Raw genomic sequence first — 21,358 nt, 5'->3', positions numbered from 1 at the left:
GCTGGCGTCCTGTTCCTGCGCCTTGGAGTCACCGCTATCACTTCGTCCTCCTCGATCTCGATCGGGAGCCATCTAGACCCAGGGGACGGAATCCCCATCACCACCGCCTGCGGTGGCGCCTGCGGCTGCATCGGCGGTGGCGCCCTTGGCTGAATCAGGCGGTAGCGGAGGGAGCGGAACACCTTCCACTTCTCCCTCTGCTCTGGATCCAGCGACTCCGCCTCCAGCATCGCCCAGAGGAGCACCCCCATCACCGGCTGGCGCTCGTAGTTGGGGAAGCAACGGGGGATCTCCTTTCCCCTGAGCTTGTCTCGCACCATCTCCGACGCGTCGTTGAGGGCCTTCGCCATCGGAAACCAGCGGTCGAGCTCCTGGAGCCTCCCCATCAGCACCTTGTCGCCGGAGGAGAGGGCCCACATCTGTTGCTCGCGCGTCGACATCGAACCCTAGCTCTGGGAGCGTCGCGCCGTAGCGGTTGCTTTGGATGAGATCCGAATGTGGGGGAGTGGTGGAGGAAGTGGCGAAGAGCCGATGCGTCGGCCAAATAACCTCTCTCCCTCCCCCCTCGCCGCCATTACTCACCTCGGGAACCGTCCTGGGGTCGCCCCACCGGTCAGCCGCCGCGACACGTGGCAGGTGACAAGGGAATTCCACCATTCCGCCCACCTTGACCGCATCTTCCTCGGGCCAACTTCGCGCGTCCACCACCACCCCATCGGCGTCGGCGAGCTCCAGGCGGCGTCCTCGCCGGCAGATTGATCCTGGTCGGAAGATCAGCAGCGCCGTGCCTAGATTCGGCACGTAATCGCATCGAAACCGTGCCTCACACGAGAGACGTGCGTCGCACGGGAGCGTGACATACGGGAGCGTGTCGCGCGTGTCGCACGCCATCCTCCACGCAAATGCCACTTTCCCAACTCGGTCTATACACACTAAACAGAAACAAACTTTGATGTGGTGCCAAGGTCACATCTTTGAGTGAAAAAGTGAAAGAGATGGTAAACTTCTTTTTTTTAGGGGAAAAGAGATGGTAAACTTTTTTTTCGAGAGTACGCCAATGGCGTACCATATTTTTATAGACGAAAGAGAGTTAATGTACAAGAAGCCCATCCCTGATGCGAACATCTAGGGTGGGTGACACACACCTACTCGACTCCGAAGCACAACTAATCTAACTTCTCGCAAAACGTTGTAGACGTCCCGCTCCAAGCCCTGCCGTATGCCATGCCGTGATTTCCTCAAACACAAGATTGGGGATGAGGGGTGCAGGTTTCTGCTGCTCCTGTCTGTTGAAAACCCTGGCGTTTCTTTGCTTCCAAAGAGTCCAAGCCACCGCCGTCACGAGAGTGTCAAAGCCTCTTCTGTCCGCTCCACTGAACTTCTTCCTTTCTCTCATCCACCAAGCAGGGAAGGTGTCATTCGTAGTAGTGCCTACCACATTAAGTCCGAGCAGGTCAAACACACGATGCCACACCTCCTGTGCAAAAATGCACTTGGCCAGTATGTGGTCCACGTTATCCTCCGCTTGCAAACACGTGAAACATGGCGACGGCTGGTCTTGCAGGCCATGACGTGCCCGTCTATCCGATGTCCACAATCGATATTGTAACGCCAACCAAATGAACAGCTTGCACTTTAAGGTCGCCCAGCTTCTCCAAGTGCAAGCCGCCGTTGGTGATTTCTGCAGGCCCGAGCAAAGATGGTCATAGACCGATTTAGCCGAGTAGCTCGCCGTATTCGTCGCCGGCCAAGTGAACCGGTCCGGTTCATTCGCGTCTCTATGCACCGAAGCGATTGCATGGCAGAGGTGCATACACTGCAACTGGGCAGTGAAGGTAGCCGTGGCATCGAGTCCTCGTACCACCTGTTCTCCGTAAGAGCCTGAAGGACCGTCCGGCTGTTAATGATTCTCCTTGGCACCGTCTCCATCAAGCGCGGCGCGATATCTGCCACTCCAGCTCCTCGTATCCACTTATCTCTCCAGAACAGGACGCTGTCACCCCTTCCAACCTCAATCCTAACCATGCTTTCAAAAACATCTCTTGCATCACAGTCAGCCGCCATAGATAAACCTTGCCATGGTCTGCTAGGATCAGTCCTTCTTAGCCACTCCCACCTCACTCTCAGCGCCAGAGCCTGGGCTTTCATGAGAGATGGTAAATTGAGGGGTATGTTTCTTGGTAGGAGAAGGCGGCTCCGTCCATCCAATCTCATGGGCCCTGCGGTTACGGATCGCCATCGGCGCCGCACGCGGGCTCGCCTTCTTGCACTCGGCGGACAAGCATGTCATCTACCGAGACTTCAAGTCCTCCAACATCCTCCTCGACACGGTACGCGTGCATATAAAACGTTCAGTTGCCTATATAGTCAACAAAAATGTTATTCCCACGCACACTTTCTACTAAGTTTTTTGTAAAACCAGTACGTAAGAGTAATAGTCAACTGACGCACGTACGTGCTGTGCCTTGCCTTGGGTCGTACGTCATGCAGCACTACAACGCCAAGATCTCCGACTTCGGCCTCGTCAGGAACGGCGACAGCCATGTCACCACCCGCATCATGGGCACCTACGGCTACGCCGCACCGGAGTACGTCTCCACAGTTACGGCCGTACTTCTGCTTAATTAATAGATGAGGCAATCTTTGCCTCCGTTTTGAAAAAAAAACAGTTACGGCCGTACAGCTACCACTCGCCCACCATAGTTAGCCCCATCACCACTCAAAAATCCGTGTGTGTGTGCGTGTGCAGGTCACCTGTACGTGAAGAGCGACGTCTACGGGTTCGGCGTGGTACTGCTGGAGATGCTCACCGGCCTGCGCGCGCTCGACACGGCCCGGCCGGCACCGCAGACCAACCTTGTGAGCTGGGCCAAACCGTACCTGGCGGACCGCCGGAGGCTGCCGCAGCTGGTAGATCCGCACCTGGACGGGCAGTACACGTCGAGGGCCGCCCTGCGAGCCGCACCAGCTCACCATGAGCTGCCTCGCCGGCGACCCCAAGAGCCGGCCCTCCATGCCCGAGGTCGTCATGGTGCTCGAGAAGATCGAGCGCATGAAGCCGCCACCGCACAGGCTTATCTCGCCTTGGGCCGCCGCGCGGACTGTGCACGGGCGCACGCAGACGCGTATACCTACACGTACAACTATACTGCACTGATCTTTCAGTTTCAACGTAAATTTCGATTTGTTTTTGTTGGCGTATAGATTATTATAGGCTATGATTTGTTGAGATTAATTGTATTCTTTGCTTATATGATTCTTATCTTATTTCTAAGAGAGGCCTCTTGCCCTTGTACTCCATATATACTTGCCTTTGAGGCTTAATAATACACCCATTGCATTACATTAATCCCTCTCTAGTCCTTCTACAATTTTTTTTGAGGGAAACGTAAATTTCGATTTTGGAGAGCCCCCACAAGGAGTAGGTTTGCAATGAGTCCTATTCAAGAATTCGTCCGACTAACCAGTTTACTTGCCGATTAATCCTTACTTGTAGGGTCACTGAGTAGCCGATAAACCGATAAATCGGCCGATTAATTGATTAAATGGCTGATTAATCCTCTAGTCGCCTGCCAACCGAGCAGCTACCAGTTAACGATTTCCTCAACAATAGCAATGACACAAGTAGCTTAGGCGATACTACAGAACCACTTGTTTTTTAGTTAAGGTGGCAGAATCCAAGGTGTGATATAACTAGCCAGCTGACCGAGGTATTTGCGCCTTTTGATCATTTGTATTTTTTTATTATTTGTGAAGGCTATTTTTAGCAGTTGAATATATTTTTCATTGTTGAAATCAACATAGTATGTTTTTTTTACTTCCTCACATGGCAGTTTTATTATTAAGAGCATGACATTTTAATAATTAATAATACAATATTTTTATTATTAAGAGGATTACAGTTTTATTGTTAATAGCATGCCATTTTTATTATTAATAACATGACATTTTTATTAAGAGCATAACTCTTTTATTATTGAGAGCATGGAGTTTACATATTAATAGGATGACAATTCTATTAGTGAGAGGGTGACGTTTTTATTATTACTAGCAAAAGAGTCCGTGCGTTGCAATGAGAGAAAAAAAATACCACTTCCTAATCCAATAACCATGACCCAAGACCAAAGTCCTTTATTTTAACGCATGGCGTCTCATCTGTGTTGCCCTTATCCTCCTCCCCCTTCGACGACGGTGGCCTCAATTCTCACACAATCACAAAAAAAGCTTGAATGTTGTCAATCCTAAGGCGTCTGTCTCTGCATAAGATGAGAAATCTGGTTTTTTCATGTGAGGTTTTCATGAGGTATGCATGTGTCTTTATAGATGTTTGTTTCGTCTTCAATCCTAGTTTTGCTATGGCGTTCATTTACAATCCGGATCGGCACCGGTATGAAGAAAGATGGATCATGCGCTATTGATTGAGGTTGCATTCTAAATTGCATTTTTTTAACGTTTAACATGCAAAATAACATCATATAAAACTGAGTCGTGGGTTGAATACCAGAAACCATCAGGGGGTTCTCTTTGAAACCAAAAATCCGATTTAAAACTGGACAACAAGTTGATTATCAGAAACATCATGAGGTTTTATACAAAATAGCATGATGGACCAAGAGTACCTATTTCCTTTATTAGCAGGTATAGATTTGTATGACAAATTTATTATCAAGAGGATGACGGTTTTATTATTAAGTGGACAAAAATTTCATTTTTGTATTGACATGGCAATTTCTTCATTGACACGACATTTTTTATAAGTAATTTTTTGTGCAGTGGACCAAATAAAGCAAAAGTTTACACATGGGCATTTTTGTTTATGTCTAGGCAAAAATAAGGAAATCCAAAAAACATAGCATTTTTGCACCGTGAAACATCTCCATGGCAAATTTCATAAATTTAGGCCTCCTTTGGTTTGGAGGAATTTCATAGAAATTCTAGAGGACAGGATTCTTATAGGATTTTTTCCTTTAGAGCCCTTTGGTTCATAGGAATGGATTCCTATTCCTACATAGGATTGGTTCCTATCCTCCACATTTCATAGAAAAATAAAAATGAGCCTAGACTCAATGGAAAAATTCCTTTGGTGTCAACCAAATGACATCTTGTTTCCTAATCCTACTCATAGAATTTGAGATACATGTCATCTCATTTCCTACAAAATTCCTATTCCTACGATAATCCTATCCTATGAACCAACAGAGGCCTTATCTTTTTATAGATCCCGTGGCACATTTTTTAAACATACCATTGTAAATTTATAAATTAGAAAAAATGGAAGTTTTAGAAAGTAGCGGCATTTTTCATATTTTCATAATAATGACATTTTTATAAATTTATGATTTCCTTTGTTTTGATAAGAAACCATGTTTTTATGGCATTAAAAAAATAACTAGTCCTTTGGGCCAAACGTGGTTTGGCCTCCCCCCTCCCCAACGAGCGATCAAGAGGGGGCGAAATGTTTGTTGGGAGTTGCTTCCCTAGCTGCCGCGAAGCCTTTGCACTTGCAGTAGATCTTGGGCTTCAAAATAAAATTGTTGCATCGGACGCACAATACGTTATGAAAGATATAGAAGGAAGGCACAGAGGACATCATGGAATTATTATTGAAGAGATTCACGCCAGTGTAGCTAATTTCAATTGCAAGTTTTCCTTCGAAGGTCGGACAACCAATAAGGACGCCCATAGTTTAGCTAGATTTTCCCTTTTATTAGGCCAAAGTCGTCACCTGTGGCTTATGCAACCCCACGACCCGAATGCAACCCCACGGGCCGACTCTAACACTCATACGATTTTTTTGCGGTATGCTTATTGTTTGGATCGTGCCATATTTTAATCTTTATATGGCGTTATTTATATGGACACAAATTTGATGAACATGGGTGCGCACACACCTTTTATGAATAATAAATTAAAAAAAATGCTAGAAAAAATCAAAAAAATCTGAATCTATTTTTGTAATATACATAGTCAACCGGTATACTCGCATAGGAAGTTTTATGAAGAAATCACATCCGTGGTAATATGGGCAAAAATGACAAAATCGAAGCTAATCGAAACTATGTTAATATTAGATGAGTATTCGCATTTCTCGTACCAAATTTTACATATTGAATCACTATGCATGTAACTATTTATATTCTAAACGTAATTTATCTGGGAAGCGATTGTAAGATTATCTCGGGCGAAGATAACTTATTCTGCACCATGGGCGATGAATATTAACACTAATATAAAAAAACACTGTTTAATGAATATTATGGTTGCATTTGTATTTTCTTCACTAAAAATATCATGGGTGTCAATACATCATGAAACTTCACACGTGAATGACTAAGTTTCATACCACGAAATTTCAGTATGTTTTTTTAATTTTTTTTTGTATTTTTTATGAATTTACTATGATGCTATGAATCAGCCGGATGATATCTCTGAGAAATCATCCGCCTGGGTAGCCATCAATCTGATCCCCTTTCACCAAGCAAAACAGCCCCACCTCACGTCTTCCTCCTCTGATCCCCTTTCACCAGACCAACGCAGCACCCGCTGTGGCATCGAGGCCGTCTACGCGCACAGCAACGCATCTCCAAGAGCCGCCGCTGACTGCTGCATCACTGACATCGCTCCATTGCAGCGCCGGGGGGCGCTCCGGGAGCACCGACCTGCTGCATTGCAGCCATGGCCGTGGCAACACCAAGCACAAAAAATGCATCGACGCTGCATCAGCAACATCTCCGACGAAGCTTCATTGCAGCCATGGCAGGGCTCCATTGCAGGCCAGGCGAAGCTCTATTGCAGCTCCCATGAAGCTCCATTGCAACCGCGGCGGAGCTCCATTATAGCCGCGGCGGAGCTCCGATCACCCCGGAGGCACTCCATTGCAAGCCGATGGTGCTTTCAATGCAACTCTGACGAAGTTTCAACGCCCCCTGCGGCGCGCACGCGCCGTCGCCGGCGACGCTTCACTGCAGCGCTGACGCCGGTGCGGAGGTGGTCCATCGATGTTCCATCGCAGCACCCGACGCCACCGACGATGTTTCGCTGCAGCTCGCACCGGCATAGCGGACTCCACCGCCCCACCGCTTGTTGGTGCTCCATCGCAGCGCGACGACGACGCGGCGACGGGTGGATGTTGCTACACGCAGCACGATGAAGACGGGGGTTGCTGCGACGCGGCACGATGCGACCGCGATGGTGGATGCTTCATTGTCTGCGACACCGGCGGCCGCCGTTGCAGTCCCCCCGGGTGGGAGCTTCACCATGCAGCATGCGTTGATATGGATTTGGCCGGCGTTGCCTCTTCCTTTCAGTAGCAGGTGGAGGGGAAAAAACAAAGGAAGAAGATGAGGAGACCGATGAGTGGACGAGAAGGCACCAGGAAAGGATAAACTGGGGGAGGAAAAACGTGGACTGATGGGGCACGTGGCACGCGTAGCAGACGGCTTACGAGGATGGAAAATCATCCGGTTTATATCAAACGTTTTCCATTTACTATTCACATGGGTGCGTGCGCACCATGTTCACCTTTGTATTTTCGTTATTTATACTATGCTACCGAACTCCCAAGATTGATTCCAGTTGTGACGCCCACCCAATTTCCCTTTTCCGACTTTTTTTCTGAGACAAATTTCCCCTTTTCCGACTGATCCAAGAAGTCGGGGTGACGGCCGATATCTGGCTCGCGGAGAGAATCCCGGCCCAACGCCAACCCCAACCCCGATCCTCGCGGTCCACAGCCATCACAAGCCTCCACCGTCCGATCCGCCGCAGCCGCGACCGAGACGAAAGGCAGACGAAACCCTAACCCTAGGCGGCGACGCCGCGCGGACGAGCCGAGGCAGTCGACGCAGCCGCGGCGGCCTCCTCCGGCCAAGCGGACGACGGGCGGCAGCCTCTTCCTCCCCAGTAAGCCCTCTGCCCCCCCTCCCCCGCGCCCCTCACTTCTCCGTGGCTCGTACGTATCACGCGCTGCTGGTCTGATGAGCTGCTGGCGCTGTCGACCGAAACCAATCTCGTTTTAATTAGGAAAAACATAGTGTTTGTAGCATAGGCCGTGATTGTTAGTCGTACTTGTTATGTTCGCCCGGCCATTCTGTAACCAGAGTGTTAACTGAATGAGGATGGCATTGCTGATTAAACATGAATGTGTCCTTTAAGGTCGTACATTTTCTTACTTAAATGATGCGCAGTGTAGTTCCTGGATGTGAAAGTCACATTGGTTTTACTTTTATTTAGCAATGCCAATCTTCTTGCTCACATTTTTCTATGCACATAATTCTTCTCCCTTATCAGTGGCTAGTTTCATGTGATAGATTTTAGTTAGGAGGAAAAATTTCAGTTCTTTCAACTGGTTAAGCCTGGGATACAGTTTGTGTGCTTGCTGTTAGTCATAGTTTACTGGTTATAAAACTCACTTTAGTATAAGGCTGAAGTGCTTGTTGTTAGTCATGCATGTGGGGCTCGGTGGTTGGCGTGTTTGATGTTTACTTGGTAAAATGGACCTTTTGCCCGTACCAATTATCTAATGCTGCTTTGTATTGTATTAATATTAATATATTAATTGTTTGGTTTGTTCTTGCTTATTACCATTTGCCCTGACCATTTATTGTATATGGGGTGGTTGTAGCTGCTGATAAGTCTGAAACTAACTTAAATATTTTGATTTTAAGTGATTTAGAAGGATGATGACGCAAACCCTGCAAGGGATCCAGCAGCAGTATGCACCAAGTGGCTTTACTGTCCAGAAACCTCGCACACAGACTGCAGCGCAAGTTCTCCAGCTGGATAATATGGATTCAGATACTTCTCCAGTCCGTCTCGTGATCAAACATAGAATGTAAGTGCTGAAATCACCAATATCCACAGCAATGCGTATTCTAATACCAATGGTTACATTGTAGGTCCTTTTTTTCTAGCTGTGTTGACAATTGTGTCACTGTTCATATTCTTGTGGTATGCATTGTTGTGTACTTCTTGAGAATGATTGCAATGCCTTGGGTCTTTTTCTACATATATACTACAATTTTCAGTCACTGGAGAAACTTTATAAAATTTGGGCAACGTGAATTGTCAGTTGTGTCTTATTGTACTAGTGGACATCAGCCATAGACGTCCATGCAAAATATGTTGACATACTATGTATGACAATATCGTCTCTGTACTTTGTTGTTTGATTGAAACCCATGCATAGTAGATAATTCGGGGTGTTAGAGAGGTGAAAAAATAATGAAGTGGTTCTGTCTGTCTAAATAATTTATCATTGACATTTCCTGTTTTCACACTACATCTTGATCTCTTTATCTATCCAGTGCAAACTACCTGCAAAGAAGAGAGGAGTTCTACAACTTGGACACACGCTATCTTGTGGCAGTTTCAAAAAGTATTGACGAGCAGCTTTATAAGGATGCTGAATCAAAGGTTTGTGTTGTGTCCTGTTGCAAATACAATTCTTTCCTCTGTTTCACTATAATTGTCCCTGACCTCACTCGGTGCTTTGTTTGGGGTTCTTCTGCTTTCTTGTTACATCATCTTTAGATGCTATCTTTAATCATGCTCTGCTGAACTTGGAACTGTTTGTCAATTTTTAAGCTATTCTTGTAATTTTTTATGTTTTCCTTTCATGGTACTGGTACTGTTAGATGATGTGATGTACTCATGGAATTTGGTCGTTTAAATCATATTATTATAATTCTGAATGACTTGCTAACACCTACTTTTTTCTCTCAGATCCAATACATGGATTTTGAAACTTTAGAAGTTAGGGTAAATGCTCTTCTCAGTTGTGGATCATTTGGCAACAGTATATATGCTTGGGCTTCTTCAGCAGCTTTACCGACATCATACCCAGGACAGCTTGGGGTAGAAGCAACAGATTCAAGTATACATCATGTGTTTTATCCTCAGGGTGAGTTAAGATGATCAGTTTCGATCTTGACCTCACAATACAACTTCAGAATTTTAACTTTGGGTTTATTTTAGCAGGATTTGCACCAACTAATCATCATGAAGTTGCACCAACTAATCATCATGAAGTTGCCACCGACTTTGCTCATTCTTCAGCTGATAACATTAAACGGAGTCCTGAAAGCTTAGCAAACACCACTGCTGCACCATGTATGTCATCACTACCAAAATATAGTTCCTGTCTTGCTGGAGATTTCAGTGGTGGAGCGCCTACTGGCCATACAGAAGACCATTTCCCAGGTCAGTTTTTACTTACCTTGACTTGAGTTATGTATGAAACTTAGCTTAAGCTATTTTGCATCTTAAACATTATGATCAAATTGTATCAGGTGATGCTCATCAAGTTGGTAGTCCACAACCATCGACATCTGGTAGTTCCAGTTCTGTGTCTGGGATGTGTGACCGAACCACAAATTTTACAAATAACAACAGATATTCCACTGGCCAAGTATCATCGTCTCTACAGTACAGAGAATGCAAGGAAATGTTATATACTTGGAGTCACCCAATAGAGCAATCAGATCAGTCAAATATTACAGCTGGAGGCCATGACTTGTACTCTGGTAATTGTGTCACTGTAAGAGAGGTAGTGGGGAGAGCTGAACAGACATCAAATAGCACTGTATCAAAGCCAAATTCACCTGCTTCAGATGAATCTTCTGGCAAGCATCATCCGGCAAAACGATTAAAGGTTAATTACCCCATTCCTGTCCATGCCGATGAAATAGAGTTTCCAAAGGAACAACAGCCTGCTGCCAATGGGCCTCATGCATCTTCTGAAACAGTAAAGTCTGAAACCACAGTATTATCTATGAAGTCGCCATCTGGCTGTTCCTTGCAGGACAGCAATGCTAGCAATACCATGGAGAATTTTAGGTTGCAAGAGACTGCTGTGCAAGCTGAAGAAGGGTTGTGTTATGAAAATGGTGACATCGAGATGAAGGACTCTAAGCTTAGCCCAGTGGATCAAACATCACTAGTAGCCAGCCTAACTACAAGGAAGAAAAGAGGGGGCTCAATACTTTATCCTTTAACTGCTGAGGAGCTTAGAGATCACATGAGAAGTCTGGGCCAGCATATTTTTCCGGTGAGTTCAGAGCCTGTTGGATCTCATCGGTTTTCTATTACTGTAATATCAGTATATCATTTGATCCTTAGTTGTGCTAGAATATCTACAGATTATGCCACTTAGTAATATGCAAAATTACGTAGTTATGTAATTTCACTTGAGTCAGGCTCAAGAATAGTTTTTGTTTTATCATGTTAGCTGGATTGCCTGTATAGTACATAATATTTAGTTATTTTGAGCTATAGGTCATATTCGTTGTCTCAATTGTTTTTCCTTCTTTCAGAACAAGGCGATTACAGAAGAGGACCAGTCAGGCTTGCCTGACCAAAATACATGCAACTTATGTGGGATGGAGCGGCTTCTTTTTGAACCTCCTCCACGATTCTGTGCTCTGTGTTTTAAAGTAATAAATTCGACGGGATCCTATTATGTTCCTGTGGAAAATGGAAGTGATAAGACTTCAATATGTGCCAAATGTCACCACCATGTTAGTAATGCAAAAGCTAAATATGAAAGGAGATCCAATTATGCAGAAACAGATGCCGAGTCTGAATGGGTAATGTGCTTTTCTTACATCTCTCTACTTATTCTTAATCATATACAAATTCCTCATCTTTTGTTCAACTTGTGCCATTTCAGTGGGTTGCGTGTGATAAGTGCAAAGCGTGGCAGCATCAAATATGTGCCCTTTTTAACCCTAAGGTTATGGAGGAGGGGGTGGAGTATACATGTGCGAAATGTTTATTGAAGGAGAAGGATAGCGGAGATAAAAATTTGCTGGAGTCATCTGCTGTTCTAGGAGCATTAGAGTTACCAAGAACTAAACTGAGCGATCATATCGAGCAGAGACTTTCAGTGCGGCTTGAGCATGAGCGGCTGCAGAGGGCAAGGGCTTCAGGAAAAAGTGTTGAAGAGGTATTTGTGCTATATTTGTGATTATCCTGTGGGCTTCTACTACATACAAAATAACTCCCATATTATCAGCAATTCTTGACCATACAACTAACCATAGACCTATCACATTCCTGTTTTAATACTTTATTATTATTTTCCAGGAGCTACTTGCTCTTCTTGATCCATGTCGTTCGAACTTACACATTAGCTCTTTCATTGTAAATTTGCAATCTTCCTCTGTCGACTTAGTAATTATCTGTATATATAATTGGGTAATATTTGTTGCATTTCGGGATCTTCTTTTCTAAACTATGTCAAGTTGTGTGGTTGAGTTTATTGGATTCGAATAGAGATAATTTGATTCATGTCATATTATAATGAAATGAGTTCTGATTGCTGATGTTTCCTCAGTCTGTCTGTGTTGATCTTAATATTATTTGCCTGTCTCTAGGAATTGTTTTGCAGTCTGATGTTAACTATGGAGTAAACTTATTGCAACTTTCTTTTTGCACTCCAATATTTTAGGTACCTGAAGTTGAAGGTCTTACTGTTAGAGTGGTTTCTTCTGCTGCAAGAGTACTTCAAGTCCTACCACGTTTTCGGGATTTTTTTAAACAAGGAAACTACCCTGGTGAATTTCCGTACAAATCGAAGGTGATTGGGTGATAGCTTATTTGACAAATTCTTTCGTCCTTATCCAAGTTAACAATAATTTCAGCTATTTAGTACATAATGAGGGCTAACTTTTGGTGCCTTTTGTTCTGTACAGGCCATTCTCTTGTTTCAAAAGAATGAAGGCGTGGATGTTTGTCTGTTTGCCATGTATGTACAAGAGTATGGTTCTGCTAGCCCCTCACCAAATCAAAGGCACGTTTATCTTGCATATATCGATTCGGTCAAGTACTTCAGGCCTGAAATCAAATCTGCAAGTGGCGAAGCTCTCCGTACCTTTGTGTACCATGAAATTTTGGTATGAGAAATGCGAATACTCATCTAATATTAACTTTCTTGATTTCATGTTGAGCTCAAATTCTTCCGATATGTTTTTCCTTTAGATTGGCTATTTGGATTACTGCAAGAAACAAGGGTTTGTAAGCTGCTCCATATGGGCTTGTCCATCTACAAAGCGTGATGATTATGTTTTGTATTGTCATCCCACGGCACAAAAAATGCCGAGGTCTGACAAACTTCGGAGCTGGTCAGTATTTATAACATGATAATTACGATTTAATCCTTATTATTTGTTTATGGTACTAAATTGGGCTTTCTCATGAATCTTCTTAGGTACCAGAACTTGATCAAGAAGGCTGTTAGGGAGGGTGTAGTTGTGGAGCGTAACACGCTGTACGATTTTTTTCTTCAGCCTACCAGTGAATGCAAGGCCGTTATTTCTGCAGCATGCTTGCCATATTGTGAGAATGATTTCTGGCCTGGGGAAGCAGAGAAACTCCTCGAGAAGAAAGACGACGACACCTCGCAGAAGAACGACATACAAGCAGGAAGGGCCCTACGGGTTGCCAAACGTGATGACAGGAAAGGGAACCCTGAGGATATCTTGTTAGTGCACAAAGTTAGTTTACTTTAATCTTGTTTAATCCCCCTTTCACTATAACGTCAGCACTGACACCATATTTTTCATTGTTGGTAGCTTGGAGAAAAGATGAGAACAATGAAAGAAGACTTTATTATGCTTTGTCTGCAGCAGTTTTGCAAGCATTGCCACCAACCTATTTTATCTGGTAAAAGTTGGATGTGTACTTGCTGCAAAAACTTCCATCTTTGTGACCAGTAAGTATTTCATCCGATCACTATTATTTTATCTTATACTTACGTAATCTGCTGTCCTAGGTTATGACCACATAAAGCTTAGTAAAGCAGCAGCAGTGAGAATGCCTTTTCTTATGAAAAATCCAACTGCACAGACGTATTATCATCTAGCGCCCAGGCCCTCCAGTTTCTTTTTGAATTGATCATCTGTCATTCAAATTGCAAAATGGACTTAACATGACCCCTGTTTTTTAATTTCTCAGTTTTTGTTCCTTGATAAATTACCCATTCCATTGAGATAGGACCCATTACTGATGATGTTTTTGCCTGTTCTTCCTTGTAGATGCCATGCAGAGGAGCTAAGTGCCCCACAAAAGAACAGGCATCCAGCTGCAACAAAACAAAAGCATGCCTTTCAAAGAGTACTATTATAAACTCTGCTATAGTTTTAAGTTCATTTCATCAGTCAAATAAAGCAAGCAAAATATTCACGTTGCTATTATTAGGTAAATTTATGATGAAATTTGTACTTAACAGAGTAACTAATTGTTCTACAGATAGAGGAAGAACCTCTCCCAGAGACTGATGATGGAGATCCAACAATGGAAAGCAAGTATTTTGACAGCAGAACAGATTTCTTGAAGCATTGTCAAGACAATCAATACCAGTTTGATACACTCCGACGGGCAAAACACTCAACAATGATGATTCTTTATAATCTACATGATTCAGCTTGCTCTGCTTGTCACCGGGCAATGGATCAACGCTTTGCGTGGCGGTGCCTGGTTTGCGCAGGCTGCAAGTTTTGTGATTCATGCTATAAACAAGACGGCGAAAATTTGCACATACATAAACTCAAACAGGCGGACAATCAGCAACTACTGCCAAACTACACTCTGCAGGTATCTGTTTTAAGTCTCAGTTTTGTGTTGGACTGTTCTGTGCTGGACTTATTCTGCAGTGTTGTGGAAAAATAGTTACAGAATTATGAAAAAGTTTATTTCAACAAACAGTCAAATATTCAAATTCTTGTTAAACAAACGGGATTATCACAATCCACCGCAATCCCAAAGGGATGTTAAATTTCTAACTGGATAGTCTAGTTCTCTTTTGTTTTGTTCTCTTACCTAATTTATGGACGATTTCTGTGATTAGTTTTTTTGTATTGTTTGGAATATGATCCTTTTTTTGGTACGGTTCTGTGAATGTGATGATTTTCCTTATTTTGGATTCTTGTGTAGTTCTAAAATAAATTTCTTTAATTGTCTTTTGTTAGAATGATTTTTTTCCCCCGCTGTTCCATACTAATGAACTTCATGTTTTCAAAGCAGGACTACCTTGAGAGCTTGGTGCATGCATCAAAATGCTTCCACGATCCGCATAATTGCAGTTTCAAACTGTGTGTTACAATGAAGAAGTTGTTCTACCATGGTGTACGATGTGCTATCCGGAACCAAGGAGGTTGCAGGAATTGTGTCTTCATGTGGAGACTTCTGCTCACTCACTCAAAACAGTGTGATCACAGGGACTGCTCAGTTCCCAGATGCAGGTAGATTCATGCTTCATCCGCATTATGCAGCTGCTTTCTCCAAATGCATAGTTGCATCACTCAATATATATTATCTCTTTTCTTGGGCTTTGTGATGATTTTTCCTGTAACTCCATTTTCAGGGATCTAAAAGAATTCATGGGCAAGGCCAAAATGCTTACTACTGGAGCCTGTGCCATGGAATGCTAGCGGATCAGAAATTAACCTCCTAGGTTTTCTTGAGCAGAAGATTTGTTGATGAAAATGCAATAAATTGTTGTTGGCCGTCGCATGTTAACCGGATTGCAAGTTGCGAAATAAATAAAACGGCGACCTGGTGGCGGCGGCGGCAGCAGCAGCAGAGTTATTTGTTTCGCCGATTTTCCTGAGACGTGTGGGAAGAAGGCGGAAGCTTACATAGCCTGACAAATGTAGTGGTGTAGGTACAATATACCTGTATATGTTTCCTGCAGGCCATAGATGATGGATTGACAGGATATAGGATTATTTTGTTTCTTATTTATTTTATCCCCCCTCCCTCCCTTTTGACCCCATTGAATCGAACAAGGCCGCAATTTTGCTCAGCCATGTTAACCCAGGTTCAGTTAATGTGTATATTAACTATCCTGTCATCATCTTTGATGCTTCTGAAGCTGTGCTTGCTGCTGTAGAATTCTGAAGATGACGGCATTGGGCGCTTGTGACAAAGTTATTATTTTGTTACTCTATAAGCTTCTTCTTTTCAAAAAGATGGTCCAGTCGTAGTATATGTAATCTACGTCGGGTGCTGTAAATTCATTCAGAACATTTTGGCGTAACACGTGAAGGTTCATTCAGAACATTTTGGCGTAACATGTGAAGGTATAGTCAGCATATGCAGCGCATGATGTTGCTGGGCAAGCAAAGAAACTGGCAACTTAATGCGAACACAAAAAACACAGTGCTGCAGCATGTAGGATAGGCAAACACTTTAACGAATTATAGACAAAAAAGATGAAGCATAGACAAACAAGATGAAGCAACAAACGTTTCAAGGCCTTAATTTACAGCACACAAATGATTACATGTACTCGGCGAGGGCCAAGTTCAGTCCCGGGAACGGAGTTGTATCTGGTTTCATGACACAAACAAAAGTTGGCTCAGCATAGCAGTGTTATTTCTTCTTCTGTGGCCCTGTCATGATGCTTGCCGCCCTGTCGTAGCACAAGAAGAAACCATGGTTATTTAGGGTTTACGATAGCAGCAAACTAAATTTTAGAAAACCAAAGAGAAGCTTTTGTAAACTGGAAATTCAGTGTCAGATCAGTATTTTCATCTAACTAAATCATAAGAAATTTCCATAACACAGTTTCATGTTTGACCATGTCTCGAGCCTTGTGCTTATCCCTGGGTAATCACTGAAAAGGGAGTCTGGTTCTTGACAATAACAGTCACAATGGCATTAGTTCTTTTAAAGAATGTTAGTTTTTTTGTTTACCCTCAGCTGACTGAGAAGCTTGGTGCATGACGAGTGTTTTTTCAAGATGAAACAAACAAGTGGGGGAAGGAAAAACTGAAGCAAGATGTTCACAGTTCACAAACTGAAGCCAGGTTCCCTCACTTGCAGAGAAAACAGAGGAATTATGAGGTTTATGGCCTGTGACTGGCTCAAACATATCTTGTGCTCACTGCTCAATCTACATGATACTTCTAACTTTGGTTCAGATAACCAAGGAAGGAAACTGTAATTTTGTACAGGTAGCATCTTCCGTTGCATCAAAAGCATAGAAACAACTACTCATGGCTATTTGACTGACAACATCAGCTTAAAATTTAATTTCATCTTACAGCAATGGAAGATGAGAGATAGAAACCGCGTGAGTTCGGCAGGAAGAAAAACAAGAACCCTCCACGCGTTCCTGACACTCCCCGGCAGCACTTCAATCCTTATCCGTTCCAACCCACGCGCTTATCACTCTACTCTCTTTCTCTCTAGCGACGTTGGACTGCAGGGCTCGCTCGAGTGCAGCTCTGGCGAGGTTGTGCCAAGCCGGTAGCCGGGGATGGTGGACGCGGTGAGCATGTAGTCTGGCCTCCTCCCCCAGCCGCAGAGCATCTTCTTTCATCGTGGGGGCACGGCGAGTGCGGCGGAGGGCGAGGAGCACGTGCCCACGTGGGCTGCAGCGGATGCAGCTAGTGATCTGCTGGTCCGCCTGTGTACTTGACTTTCAGATCTGAAGCCAGGTAGAAGAAAGAGTCAGGGACATCTTTAGGATATTTTAATGCTCCTGCTGCTGCAGTACGTGTATTTTACCAATTGTAGTGTTTTGCTCATCATGTTGCAGCAGTTTTGTTTGGAGTAGCACAAGATTGATGTTGCTTACTCTAGTACTTTCTCTTTTCTTTTCTATTTCTATATTCGAAGTCAGTGTTGTAGTTTTCAGATCATGGCGCCACACCACTTCGTATTGCACATAACTGATCAATCTTTGGCGTCACAACGTCTTATTTCATGTTGCTGCCGTATGCTGGATTTGGTGGTGTACAATACGGTCACAAGCATCAACACTAAACTTCATGTGAGGTTGTGCATACTTACCTATTACTCCCTCCGTCCCATAATGTAAGACGCTTTTGCAAGCTATGTTAGCTTGTAAAAGTGTCTTATATTATGGGACCGAGGGAGTATCATTTTTTAGTGTTTGTAAATGACGTTTAATGGGTACACCATGCCTTTGATATGTACGGGACAATTTTTTTGAAACAACACTAGCTAGTATACATCTATGGTTGGATTGGAGCAGATCAAGACGCGGGAGGCAGGTCAGGTAGAGGTACAAGAGGAAGAGGTGAGAAAGATAGGGATGAAACTTTTGATGTTGGACATGATGCTTCTCCTTCTCAGGGCCAATATAGTCCCTTGTTCAGCCCCCAAGCACAAAAGGGCTCAACAAAATAGCAAGTCTCATGCGGTCCCTTGACTTGACGACGTCTCTTGTGGGTTGTGTTCCCAACACACAAAGCAAATTGGTGTGTTGCACGAGTGCACTAGATTTACGAAGCGTTTGATTAATACAAAAAAGATTTTTTTTTCTGATTCTAGATTAACCTATTAAGAGAGTATACCGAAGATCTGTCGATGGTTTGAGTAGTATAGCTTGGAGATGCAATTGCCATCTAATCTACTAATATTACCCTACCATATAGTGTAGCCTGCCAATGGCACACCAATTAATGGCACAAACCACGAAGCTTGATATCGTTTTCTTAAAGAAGCAGATCCAGGGAGCTTAGGATCGACCAAGCATCATCAACCTAGCATGTCCGTTGGTTAGTCTGTAGTGACATGCACATTTGATCTTTCCACCGTGAATTGCATGTTTCGCTGTTGGCTAACCACCGGCTCCTCTTCTGGGCCACAAAATCGGCTGGTTTCGGACCGGCGCGTGTTGCTACCTGGTTGCAAGCCTGCAACGTCTCTCATGCCCGACCAGTATGTGACTACGTATACACCATCACCTGTGAATTGTTACTGATTACGAGTACTAGTTAATACTCCCTCCGTTCAACATTACCTATCATGGTTTTAGTTCAAAACCAGAATAGGTAATATGAAACGGAGGGAGTATAAAACAGTAACCCTCTCGAATTGAAGGGATCATTAATTAGCCACCGGCTGACGAGGCTCCACCTGGATGATTAGCAGCTGTTGATACTTGCCAACCTGCCCGAGTTCGAGTGCCAGTTGCTCACATTCTGAGTTGTGTCGTATGAATCTTAAAAAATGCCTGTGGGCTGTGTAACCCTCAACCCTAATTAGTTAGGCATGTTAATTAGTCCTCTAGTCAACACTATAACCACATGCATTTCAGTCCCAAATTATAGTCAAACAGTGTCTTGAACTGGAAGGATCATTAGTCAGCTGAAGGTAATTACTCCTCTAATCAAACTTTGTATTTAGCTAGGGCCATTTCAGTCCCAAATTATACTCAAATCAATGCCCAGAATTAGAAGAATCCTTAATTAGCCTATGGTAATTATATTTATACCCCACAAAAAAATTATACTCTAATAAAAAATTGTAACTAGGGGCATTTCAGTCTAAATTATACTCAAACCACCGTCAAAAAGGGATGCATGGGAGTAACACATATCATCATTCACATGGTGACTTAGCAGGTGAAAACCACCGTTCAGTGCAAATCTGAAACTTTCCCCCATAACCACCGGATCTCAAATGGATAGATTAGATAAGAGGTGGGATACATTTTATAATCTGGACGTAGAACTGAACCTTCTACCACCTTCCGTAGTTCTGTTGGACATAATCACCGTAGAGCTCACCGGAGATCCAGCGCCTGTGACGGTGGGCTCAAGAGAGTATCGGCAACAGGATCTTGTTCATCCCACCCCATGAGAAAACTCCAGATTTCCTCCCCCAAGATGTAGCCCAACGTCTTTGGCGTCTCTGCCATGACACCTGAAGCGGCGACCAGAGCATCACCGGGTGGTATGTAGTACATGTCTCCATTTAAACCAACAACCAGTTCACCAGGGACCGGATCAACATCCCATAGCGGAGTACCTTTGGCAAATGCATCCCACCGGAGCCTACAAAACAGTAAATACAAAATACATGTAAGAATTAATGCAAGCAGCGACAATCTATTTTCGGTAATCGTGGTTGATGCTCGCTCCACTCATCCATGGCGACCGACCACGGTAGGAGGCACCGCCGCTGAAAAGGCCATGGGAACAACCCAAGCTGCATGTTGCAGGAAGGCCTCACCTCCGCCGTCCGCCCGGTGGCCGGTGGTTGCCTCACAGGAGGTTAATGCTTGGATCCGACCACTCATCGATGAGTAGTAACAATCCATAGAGCGGAGATATTTCGTGGGGGTACAAAACAGAGAGATGAGGAGATAACCGTTTGCATGGTGGAGATCGACGTACGTCGTGTGGTGAGCCATGAGGCCGCCGCTGCGGGGGAGGAGGAGCTCGAGGTTGCGGGAGGCAGGTTGCCGGCCGACACACACAGGGCAAGTGAAGAGAGGGAGGAGGGCAGGAGGCAGTATGGTCGTATGGATACTAAGTACAGTACATAACATAACATGGTACACGCTGGAGCGCGCCATTTCGCCTACTCGATCGCCGCTGTTCGTTTAGACCAAGAGATCAATTATTGACGTGAGCATTATGGGGTGCAAGTTAGGATGAGAATAATTTGGCTGTTGGGAACGAACAAGCTGTTTGTACCTTTTCCCCCTTTCATTCAACGGAGACCGTAGGGCTCAATCCATTGATTACGTGGGTTTGTGAGAAGAAGGGATCAGATCAGATTAGATCTCGGTAGGATGGTGCTAGCGTGTTTCAGTACTATACTTTGCTAGTGGAGGAGGTCAACTTCTTGCCATCTCCACAAGCACAAGCGATGCATGTGATAAAGTTTGTATTCTTTCTCTCAAAAAAGAGCCCCGCCTTAGAATGGTCTTCGGTTTCTCAAATAACAAAAACCCCAACGGCTGCCGGTAGCAACCCGGCCATGTCGAGAAAGGATTGGGATGATGCGTAGAACCTTCCCATCATGGTAACAAAACATATATGAGATCTCGCAAAAAAAATAAATAACATAAGCTTTTTTGATAAAAAATATATATGAGTGCCAGGTCAAATGAATTTCTTATTGTCAAGTCGTTTGCAATTTGTAGCAAACGTGGTTCAGTCAGCATGAAGTGACCACGGCTAAGCAAACAAGTAGTAGAATCTAGCTGGCCCCGACGTTGCATTGAACTGCGTGGCGGCGCTACTGTACAACATCACCGATTGAGCAGCGTCACACCGGCGTCGGGTGCTACGATGGAGCACCGATGCAACCCTGTCATGTGGTGTTGCAGTGAAACATCGCCGGCGGTGTCCAGCGCTGCGATGGAACGCAGCCGCGCCTGTGTTGTTGCTGTAGTGAAGCGTCGTCGGCAGCTACCCGTGCTCTGACGCAACGCTCACCGGCGGCTCCGCTGCAGTGAAGCATCGTCGGCGGCTACCCGTGCTCCGACACGGCGCTCGCCAGCGGTTCTATCGCGAGCGAGCAGCCGTGAATGGCTGTGACGGTGCTACATTACAACACATTCTCTGTTGCAAAGGTCTATCGCGAGAGAGCGGCC

General features: G+C 44.4%; 2 protein-coding genes and 1 pseudogene across 6 annotated transcripts; 2 read left to right on the top strand and 1 right to left on the bottom strand.

The window, feature by feature from the left end:
* LOC119357448 overlaps nt 1-3,157 on the top strand; it is a 14,978-nt pseudogene extending 11,821 nt beyond the window's left edge.
* A 4,427-nt stretch (nt 3,158-7,584) lies between these two features.
* LOC119352853 (probable histone acetyltransferase HAC-like 3) lies at nt 7,585-15,941 on the top strand. 4 transcript variants are annotated; one of them, XM_037619443.1, is made up of 17 exons: nt 7,585-7,902; nt 8,675-8,833; nt 9,306-9,414; nt 9,724-9,901; nt 9,976-10,200; nt 10,290-11,047; nt 11,313-11,585; nt 11,669-11,944; nt 12,449-12,577; nt 12,693-12,893; nt 12,979-13,121; nt 13,208-13,493; nt 13,572-13,711; nt 14,034-14,112; nt 14,248-14,592; nt 15,019-15,239; nt 15,362-15,941. In XM_037619443.1, exons 2-17 carry the CDS (start codon nt 8,679-8,681, stop codon nt 15,426-15,428), a joined length of 3,585 nt encoding a protein of 1,194 aa, XP_037475340.1. In that variant the 5' UTR covers nt 7,585-7,902; nt 8,675-8,678; the 3' UTR covers nt 15,429-15,941. The 4 variants fall into 4 exon arrangements, with proteins under 4 accessions (XP_037475340.1, XP_037475342.1, XP_037475339.1 ...); XM_037619445.1 differs by having other exon boundaries at nt 8,667-8,833; nt 9,979-10,200; XM_037619442.1 differs by having other exon boundaries at nt 8,667-8,833.
* Nucleotides 15,942-19,174: 3,233 nt separating this feature from the next.
* On the bottom strand, nt 19,175-20,574 carry LOC119358691. Of its 2 annotated transcripts, none has more exons than XR_005172283.1 (2): nt 20,125-20,574; nt 19,175-19,808 (listed from the first exon to the last, which is right to left on the bottom strand). XR_005172283.1 is itself a non-coding variant. In XM_037625134.1 (2 exons), exons 1-2 carry the CDS (start codon nt 20,330-20,332, stop codon nt 19,538-19,540), a joined length of 453 nt encoding a protein of 150 aa, XP_037481031.1. In that variant the 5' UTR covers nt 20,333-20,567; the 3' UTR covers nt 19,175-19,537. The 2 variants fall into 2 exon arrangements, 1 of the variants encoding a protein (XP_037481031.1); XM_037625134.1 differs by having other exon boundaries at nt 20,151-20,567.
* Nucleotides 20,575-21,358: the final 784 nt, after the last annotated feature.

The sequence above is a fragment of the Triticum dicoccoides genome, chromosome 2A (genome assembly GCF_002162155.2).
Source record: "Triticum dicoccoides isolate Atlit2015 ecotype Zavitan chromosome 2A, WEW_v2.0, whole genome shotgun sequence".
NCBI classification, from domain to species: domain Eukaryota; kingdom Viridiplantae; phylum Streptophyta; class Magnoliopsida; order Poales; family Poaceae; genus Triticum; species Triticum dicoccoides.
This window is presented reverse-complemented; position numbering and strand designations above follow the sequence as displayed.

Bases quoted from the DNA above. Each gene is read 5' to 3' on its own strand.
- LOC119352853 (XM_037619443.1), top strand. From the start codon at position 8,679: ATGATGACGCAAACCCTGCAAGGGATCCAGCAGCAGTATGCACCAAGT. The intron at 11,586-11,668 runs GTAATGTGCTTT...GTGCCATTTCAG, and splicing joins CAGATGCCGAGTCTGAATGG to TGGGTTGCGTGTGATAAGTG. The intron at 14,593-15,018 runs GTATCTGTTTTA...ATGTTTTCAAAG, and splicing joins TGCCAAACTACACTCTGCAG to CAGGACTACCTTGAGAGCTT.
- LOC119358691 (XM_037625134.1), bottom strand. From the start codon at position 20,332: ATGGCGCGCTCCAGCGTGTACCATGTTATGTTATGTACTGTACTTAGT. The intron at 19,809-20,150 runs GTACGTCGATCT...ACTGTTTTGTAG, and splicing joins CTCATGGCTCACCACACGAC to GCTCCGGTGGGATGCATTTG.